At 57.7% G+C, this 8,900-nt stretch overlaps 1 protein-coding gene across 1 annotated transcript in view; it reads right to left on the minus strand.

Moving 5' to 3' along the window:
- COL2A1 (collagen type II alpha 1 chain) overlaps positions 1–8,900 on the minus strand; it is a 59,509-nt gene that overhangs the window by 7,673 nt on the left and 42,936 nt on the right. Inside the window, exons 35-45 of the mRNA XM_026660702.2 lie at positions 8,359–8,412; positions 6,829–6,882; positions 6,319–6,372; positions 6,041–6,148; positions 5,476–5,529; positions 4,684–4,737; positions 3,735–3,896; positions 3,527–3,634; positions 1,559–1,666; positions 929–982; positions 234–341 (exon numbers count right to left, since the gene is read on the minus strand). Of these exons, the coding sequence (XP_026516487.1) occupies positions 234–341; positions 929–982; positions 1,559–1,666; positions 3,527–3,634; positions 3,735–3,896; positions 4,684–4,737; positions 5,476–5,529; positions 6,041–6,148; positions 6,319–6,372; positions 6,829–6,882; positions 8,359–8,412 (918 nt within the window). The remainder of the gene's footprint in view (positions 1–233; positions 342–928; positions 983–1,558; positions 1,667–3,526; positions 3,635–3,734; positions 3,897–4,683; positions 4,738–5,475; positions 5,530–6,040; positions 6,149–6,318; positions 6,373–6,828; positions 6,883–8,358; positions 8,413–8,900) is intronic.

Below are 8,900 nucleotides of genomic sequence, written 5' to 3' on the forward strand. Positions count from 1 at the left end.
CTCTTGAATACTCAAATCCCTTCCTGTACTCTGGATGATACTCTTGAGTACTCATAGCCCTGACTGCACTCTACACAGTACTCTTGAATACTCAGAGCTCTTACAGTACCCTGGGTAGTACTTTCAAATACCCAGAGCCTTTTCTGTACTCTGTCTGGTACGCTGACATTCCCCTTGTGAGGCCACTGACCCCTTGATGAGCTGCTGCCGTCTGGGCACTAAGGGACACTTACAGATTCTCCTCTGTCTCCCTGTTTGCCAGTTGGACCAACAGGACCCGGGGAGCCAGGAGGCCCGGGAGCACCAGGAGAACCGACAGCACCAGTCTCACCGCGATCACCCTGCCAGGAGACAAAGACACAGCCGTTAATGTCAACGTCTCTCCTCGCTGTGCCCCAGGAGGGCGAGGTGTCACCTGGCGACGTCACCGTTCCCTCGCCTCCCTGGTTCCAGAGGTCACCTCTGACTTTGGTTCTGCTGGGGCAGGGGAGTGGCCAAGCACCATGGGAAGGTTTGGACAGGCCAGCGACCGCCTTTGTGGAGCATGACGCCCCCCCACCGCTGTCCAGGTCTGCGCGAAGCAGCCTGACGGGGGCTCATTCAGCCACCGGCAAAGCACAAGCTCACTTCTATGCAAACACAGGAGCAAGCCGGCGTGCTAGGCAGCGGCTCCACCTGGGACCGCTCCCAGCAGCCGCTGCTGCCCAGAACATGGCATTCAGGGCAGGCCTGACCCTGCAGGGCACCATGAGCCCAATGCCTGCGGCCACACGAGAAGGGGATGAACCAACCTTCGCTGTTTCCCTGAGCACAGGAGCTTCATGGCACCCTATGAGACCCCCAAGCCCTGGGACCCTGCTGCTGGAGAACAGAGATGGGTGCAGGGTACCCCAAGGACTGGGATAGAAACTCCTTTTGCCAAGCTCACCTTCACTCCAGCTGCCCCATCTCTGCCAGGGGGGCCATCAGATCCGGGGGTGCCCTGGGAATGAGAAGAGGAGAAGGTGATTCCTTGGAGGCCACCCAGGGAGTTCTGCCTGGGGAAGTGGGTAGGATGTGTGCAGACCTGGGCAAAGGAGCTGGCCGCACAGGCAACTGGTGAAACAAAGCTTCCCGCGCAAGGCTCCTGTGAGTTCTAGAACTGGAGAACTAGGAACTGGGCTGTCCCAGGGCAGCCGGAACTAGTGAGGCCACGTTCCTGGCCCTCCTCTGGGGAAGCGGGATCTGGGTTACACCCGGGAAAGGGGACCTTAACGCTGAATTTCCTGGTTTATCTATGTTGAATTGTTTTAAACAACTCTGTCCAAAAAAGGTTCTTTTGGTTTAAATTCCCTCTGATCTCAAATTGTCTTTCTTATCCATCTAATCCATGAGTTCTTGACTTGGACATCATGAGCATGTCCGGCCGTCACCATGGGAATGGGATGAGGCCGAAGGCTGAGAAGTGCCACCCATGGCTGATTCACACCCAGCCTTGTGGCTCTTAGAATTTGGCTGTGGAAACGCGTCTCCCTTCGTTTCCAGGCCGTTAACACTCCCAGCCAGTTTTGTTGCTTACCTCGCGCCCAGGTTCACCAGAGGGACCAGTCAGACCTGGGGGACCCACAGGACCAGGTGGCCCTCGGTCGCCAGCACCTCCAGGGGCGCCTTGTTTGCCAGGCTCACCCTAACGCAAGGAGACAAGAACGGAAACAATCCAAGTGAGCTGATCCCCGTGCAGTACACGGGCTGCTTCTACATAGTCACTTTCCAGACAATTAGCCCCCGGTCAGGGTCATAAGATACTTTCCATCATAAAGCCCAAACCTGACCCCACGACCTTCTGACCCAACTCAACAAGAGTCTTTCCATTGACTTTGGATCAGGCCTGAGCATCCTTCCTGCCTAAAAGTTGCCGCGAGGCTCCCCTGGTGGAGCAGAATGGTTTTACCTCAGGCTGGCCACTTATGAAATAGGCCACGTAAGCTAATGGCCGGCATTGCCCTTCCAATGGAGTGTCTCACTTGTGTTGGCCATTGCGCATCTCACGCCATGGACTCCAAAGTTGCTGCATTCGATAGGCCTTGAGGAGCCGCTGTGCCGAGGGGTACGCTGAATAGGGGCTGTTTGAAAACTGTCCACCAAAAAGGGGTTTTTGACACAAAACCGAGGTTTGCAAAGCAACAGATTCATTCATGAAAATCATCCGCTTTTGGCTGAACATTTTGAATTGTTCTCGAATGCCCGAAAACCTTGTCAGCTGAAAATATTCAGTTCTAGTTTTTTTCCTTGAAAACTCGACATTTTCAGGGGGGAAGCAACCGGCTTCCACACTGCCTCTAATAGTGAGCGATGACGGGTGGGCAACTGAATTTAATATAGGTCAGACCCTGAGGGGTGCTGACCATTGCCTGGGACATGCTAACTCCCTCCAATGGCTTCTCGAGAGGCAGCGCCTCCCCGATCGGATCCTATGGACAAAAGTAATGTGCGGGTGCTATGTGAAATCTCAGTGAAGAATACTGGGCAGATTCTCCATTGATCGGCACCTTGTGTCATCAACAACATCCAGGCAAGCTGGGTGCAAATCATAGAATATCAGGGTTGAAAGGGACCTCAGGAGGTCATCTAGTCCAACCCCCTGCTCAAAGCAGGACTAATCCCCAACTAAATCATCCCAGCCAGGGCTTTGTCAAGCCGGGCCTTAAAAACCTCTAAGGACGGAGATTCCACCACCTCCCTAGGTAACCCATTCCAGTGCTTCACCACCCTCCTAGTGAAACAAAGTGTAACTGTTCTGAGTTAGCAGTGTGTTGCACGGGTGTTAGTGACAGCACAAGGTGCCGGGCGATGAGGAATAGGGGCCTATAACATTAGTGATGATCCCCGTGCACCTAAAAGCCGGTGAGGTTTAGAAGTGCTGTGAACGGAAGCGCTTCCCCGTCTTAAAATATACACGTGCTGTAAACCCAGTCCGAGAGCACTTCTGGCTCCGTGACACGCACAATATCGAGGCGCTGACAAACGCATATAGGGTGAAATTCAGCACAAGGTCTAGAGACCAGTCCAGTCACTCACAAGCCCTGCAATGGGATGTAAGTGGTGCAAAAATGTTGTGTGGTCCCTCTGCACCAGGGTGAATTTCCTCCACGGCACGTTTTTTCATTGGCCGCCTTCCCCGGGGCTTATCCCAGACTTGAATCTCCGTGATTCATAATGGGGAGGGGATGCAGGGCAGAGTTAAAGATATTTGTGGGACTTTAACGCTCAATTTCCTGGTTTCTCGATGTTGAATTGTTTTAAACGACACTGTCCAAAAAAGGTTCTTTTGGTTTAAATTCCCTCTGATCTCAAATTGTCTTTCTTATCCATCTAATCCAGAGGTGGGCAAACTGTGGCTCCGACCCTCTCACGTAAGCTCTCTCGGCTCATTCCACCTCTGCAGAGAAACAAGCTGTGCAAAGCCACGTCAGCTATAGGGCACAAGGGACTTTGTGAGCTGGGTTTGCACAGTCTGGCTTTGACTTCGCAAGGTCAATTTACTTACGGAGGGACCCGGCAGTCCCGGGAAACCTCTCTCACCACGCTGGCCGGGAAGACCGACAATACCTCGCTGGCCTGCCAAACCTTGAGGACCAGGTGGCCCGTCGGCACCCTGGAAAAAACAGAGGCAGGAGGTAAAATCCAGCAGAGGCTGCACTAGGTAGTAACTATTGTGCAGTCAAAGACAAGGCAACGTGCACGTGAAAACTTACAGGTGGGCCATCTTCCCCGGACTCGCCCTTCTCACCAGGGGCACCGGCAGGGCCTTGGAGACCAGGGTCACCAGAACGGCCCGGTGGGCCCCCATCACCACGAGCGCCCTTGGGACCATCTTTGCCAGAAGCACCTGGTGGGCCAGCTGGGCCTGGGTTACCCTAGAAGAGAAGCACAAGGATTTGGTGAGAATGGGGGAAATTCCTCTACTCTGGTGCAAAGGCCAATAAGTGATTCTGTCTTCTAATTAATCGATGTAGGGCAGTTAGGTGCCATAGGCCATCCGAGTCCCAGAGAATCCTTCTCCGTGTAAAGACTCACCAGCCCCTGCACCTTCCCCTCCCATCTCATCACAACAGCCAACCATCTCAAAGTGAGGTCAATCCATCTCCGAAGCAAAGGACACCAGTCTAATTCAGACTTGGCAACTGGTTTCCTTATCAGACAAACACTCGTGGTGTCCTGTCATCTAGGAGAGACTCTCCAGCTGTCAAGAGCACAAAGTACCAGGGACCCTCATCAGGTCACAGCAGAAATTTGTTTTGGGGGAAATAAAAGCCCCCAAAGTTACTGAAAACTACGAAAGGGCGGGCACTCCCTGGTTCATCTGTTAGCAATGTGGGGAAGCTCTTTTGGTTCGTCGCGCCATTCTTTGTTCTCCTCTTTGGAGCAACGTGCCGGAGTGGTAATAAACCAGGAACACGGGGACAGTCAGCCTAGGTCAGATCAGTGGGTCCATCCAGCTCAGTCTCCTTTCTCCTGCAGTGACCAGTGCCACCAGCTTCAGAGGAGGGGGCAGGAAACCCTGCAGTAGGTCACGAGGGACAAACCTGCCCCAGGGAATGGACCATCTAACTCTCCCATGGACAGAGGGTGGCTTATGCCCCGTCTCCCTTCCAAAAGGGGCCCCGCCAAGGTGGAACCGACGCTGGATGTTCATGAACTTACGTTAGGGCCGGGAGGGCCGACACGTCCTGCAGCGCCGGGGAATCCGGTGGCTCCCTGGATAAGGAGGGGAGAAACAGAAGGGTAAGCAGAGCATCCCAGTCCTTGCCCTTCCTGGAGAGAGGGGTGCGGTTCCCCACCGTTAACAGGTCCGAGCCAGAAGGGTGGATTCGTCCCAGAGAGGGGCGGAGTGCATGGAGTATGGGGCTGGGGGGAAAGCACCCGCTCAGTGTGTTGGTGCAAATGATTGGCCAGCTGGGCCCGGGAGGGCGAGTCCTTCAAGCAGACTGAGTGCTTAACCCTGCCGGATACTTGGGGAGAGCAGCAGTCCAGGCAAGGCCTTCGCCGTCACCCAGGGCTGAACATTCCAGCATGATTCGAACTCAAGGGGTGCAGCAAAGTCCCCTGGCTCATGGGTTGGCAGGGATCTGGGTCCCACACCATAGAGCAAAGAGCAAAGCCCACTAGCCCGCTGGCAGGCAGGAGCCTGTAGTGCATAGTGTGAATATAGCCACCCGTTTCACTGGGCCCATTCCGAAATCGTCCCGGTGACGAGGAGGGGGCGTTCCGCCTCCTGGCCTGCAATTCACTGAAACGCACAAAGGGGGATGGAGCCCATCGCCCTGGCCTGGGCTGTGATTGTCTCTGCTTCCCTGCCGCCTTGCTCAGCCCGTGCCTGGCAGGCCAATACAGGCCCAACCAGAACCCCCTGCACAGCCCTCGGGCGGGAGCCGGGCTGGGCTCTGGCACTTGGTGCCCGTCTCCAAGGGGTCGAAGGACCCGGGTGGTACTTACAGGGGGTCCCTGCGCACCTCGAGCTCCCTTAGGACCAGTCACACCAGTGGGACCCTAAGAAGGAAAAAGAAGCAGGTTAGATCCCGAATGGACCCCAGGAAATCAGCCCGTGGTCTTGGCAAAGGGACTGGTCCTTTGTTCCAATGGGCGGGTATTTGTCTTACAGCTGGAGATGAGTAGCAGCCAGACTCTCCCTCTGACCCCGACGTTCTCTAGCGAGACCCCTCCCCACCCCCCATTTGTCCTCACGGTGCCTAGATGCACAGCAGAGGGTACTCAGGTAAGAGGGTATTTTCCAGCCTCCTCAAGCTCCCAGAGGGCTTCAGGGCTGCAATGAAACTGCCGTCCTCGCTCCCTGGTGTGAGTGCGCCTCGGAATAGAGCCCTGCGACCCAGATCCTAGGTTCTGACCCGTTGCAAATGGCCAGAGTATTTTCAAAGCAAAGCACAGTCCTTTCTTGGGCTCCTTTTCCCCGAGGACGGTTCATCTCTGGCCAGCCCCCATTCTCCCAGGCTGCCTTCCCAGTGGGCTCATGCGGGGAGGAGCAGGACTTTGCTTTACCAACCTGTGGGCCAGGAGCACCGGAAGAACCCTGTGGACCCGGGGCCCCAGCGTCTCCCTTCTGGCCAGATTCTCCTTGTTCACCCTTAGCGCCGGGTTGGCCGTCAGCGCCCTGCATGAGGAAGGGAAGAAAAAGCACCAGGGTGAGACGTGACCTCCCCGCGAGACGGGTGCCTGGTGCCGTGCATGTGGCACCGTCATCACTATGGGAACATGGATATCGAGGGGCGGGATAGAGAGGGAACCTGGACAACAAGGATCAGCAAACACGGCTGTACTCACGGGAGGTCCAGCAAATCCAGCAGGGCCAGGGGCTCCAGGCTCGCCACGATCACCCTGAAAGGGAAAGGACAGGGGTTAAATGTGGGGCCCGGGCAGGAAACACCCCAACCTGGACAGCAAGCTCTACGGGGCAGGAGGCATCTTTGTGCTTCCATGTCTGTATAGCACCTAGCACCATGGTTCTCAACCTTGTCCATCTGGGAACACCCCCCCAGGAGCCTCTCCCATCCAGCTGGGACCCCACCCCTATGTAGTAGGGTGATCTTGACCTCTTGACACCTGTTTGTGAGCCCCACGCACTGGGGTCACGACCCCCCTGGCCTAGCACAATGGTCGGGGTCTCTGGCGGCTATCCCCATCAATCAGAGCAATGTTGGCAAGAATGGGGAAGCTGGTGAATTCCCCAGGGGTGGTCTCTGAATTGAGGGGCACAGACACCCCCCCCAAGGGGCTCAGACCCATTGTGTGAATCAAGGTCTGGGGACCTAGGGTTGTTGGCATCACACTTACCGGGGCGCCGCGGGTGCCGGCAGCACCAGATGGGCCTGGGGGACCCGATTCACCCTAGACAGGGAGAAAGAAGGAGGAGATGTGAGAGCAGTCGGGGAGATATGGCTGGCCAGAGGCTGTAGATAACCTGGGATTCTGCCCCTCCCGCTTCCACAGCCCACTCCCCTCCCTATGGTCTTTCCAGACTCCAAAGCCCTGCCCAGATCTCAAGCTCCACCCACAGCCTGAGCTTCCTCTCAAGCCCCTCCTCCAGCTCCAAGACACGCCCATGCTCCCAAAGCCACTCCCCCAGCCCCCTCCGGTCACCCGTTCCCCCATATCCCTCCCACACTCCAACCTGAGGACTCCCCCACCCCACCCCCCAGCACAAAGTTCTCCCCACGGCACCAGGGTTGCCATATTTCTGATTGCAGAAAACCGAACACACTTGCCCCACCCCTTCTCCAAGGCCCCGCCTCCCGCTCACTCCCTCCCCCCATCGCTCACTTTCCCCCACACAGGATCACTTTCGCCGGGCTCGGGCAGGGGGTTGGGGTGCGAGAGGGGTGAGGGCTCCGGCTGGGGGTGTGGGCTCTGGGGTGGGGCCAGGGATGAGGGGTTTGGGGTGCGGGAGGGGGCTCAGGGGTGAGGCAGGGGGTTGCGGTGTGTGGGGGGGTGAGGGCTCCAGCTGGGGGTGCAGGGGTTCTGGGATGGGGCCAGGATGAGGGGGTTGGGGTGCAGGAGGGGGCTCAGGGCTAGGGCCAAGGGGTTGGGGTGCAGGGGGGAGTGAGGTGGGGTGACAGCTCCGCCTGGGGGTGCGGGCTCTGGGGTGGGGCTGGGGATGAGGGGTTTCATGTGCAGGAGGCGGCTCCAGGCTGGGGGTGGGGCCGAGGGGTTCGGAGTGTGGGAGGGGGTGAGGGGTGCAGGCTCCAGGCGGCACTTACCTCAGGTGGCTCCCGGAAGCAGCCAGCATGTCTAGCTCCTAGACGAAGGCACCAGGCGGCTCTGCGCGCTGCCCCTGCCCACAGGCACCGCCTCTGCAACTCACAATGGCCGCGCTTCCTGGCCAATGGAAGCTGCGGAGCCGGTGCTTGGGGCAGGGGCAGCGCGTGGAGCCACCTGGCCACGCCTCTGCCTAGGGGCCGCAGGGACACATTGCCATTTCTGGGAGCCGCATGGAGCCAGGTAGGGACGGGAACCTGCCTGCCCCACTGCGCCGCTGACCGGAGCCGCCAGGGTCCCTTTTCAACCAGGCGTTCCAGTCGAAAACCAGACGCCTGGCAACCCTACATGGCATTGGCTCGGCTTGTGCCCTGAAGCCCCGCCCACATGCCAAGGCCCCTCCCACAGCCCAGTGACCCTCCCTGCTGGGTCATGGCTCTTGCAGTATCTCTGGATCCGGTGGCCTGATCTATGTACGCCTGGAGGGAGTCACTGAGGAGCACAGACACCGAGAGGCTGGGAAATCCATGGGGTCTGAGCGGTGAATGTTCATTTCACTGAGCCCCACTGCCCCCAGCCAGGCGTCATGCAGAGTTCCTGGGTTCTTACCTTCTCGCCGTTGGGGCCAGAAGGGCCAGGGGGCCCGATCGGACCTGTCAAACCCTGGGGGAGGGAAGAGGGAGAGGAGGGTGAGCAGATGGCAGTGAAGAGCAGCTGCTGCCTGTGTGTGCCGGGCAGAGCCCAGTGTGGGGCTGGGTTAGTGTCCGAGACTGAGCCCAGACCTTCTGGGTTCGTCGGCTTCTCTGCAGCACCGAGCTCCACGCCTCAGAACCCCGGGGATCGGTTTTAAAAGAGCAAGGGAGTAATAACAACCCTCTGCCTGCTACAGCCTGGAAAACACCACTACAGCCTGAATGCTACCCAGCTACAGCTCTGCCTGACAGCTATGCAGCTACAACTGTGCTAGGCTGATACATGGCTACAGCCTAACTCCTACCCTGCTACAGCTCTCTGCCTGCTATGCTGCTCCAGCCTGTCTGCTTTGCAGCTACAGCTCTGCCTGACTGCTACCGCCTGACTCCTAAAGTGCTCCAGCTCTCTGCTTGCTATGTGGCTACAGCTCCGCCTGACTGCTACAGCCTGACTCCTAC

Source organism: Terrapene carolina, unplaced genomic scaffold (assembly GCF_002925995.2).
Source record: "Terrapene carolina triunguis isolate 2854851 unplaced genomic scaffold, T_m_triunguis-2.0 Scaffold836, whole genome shotgun sequence".
NCBI lineage: Eukaryota > Metazoa > Chordata > Testudines > Emydidae > Terrapene > Terrapene triunguis.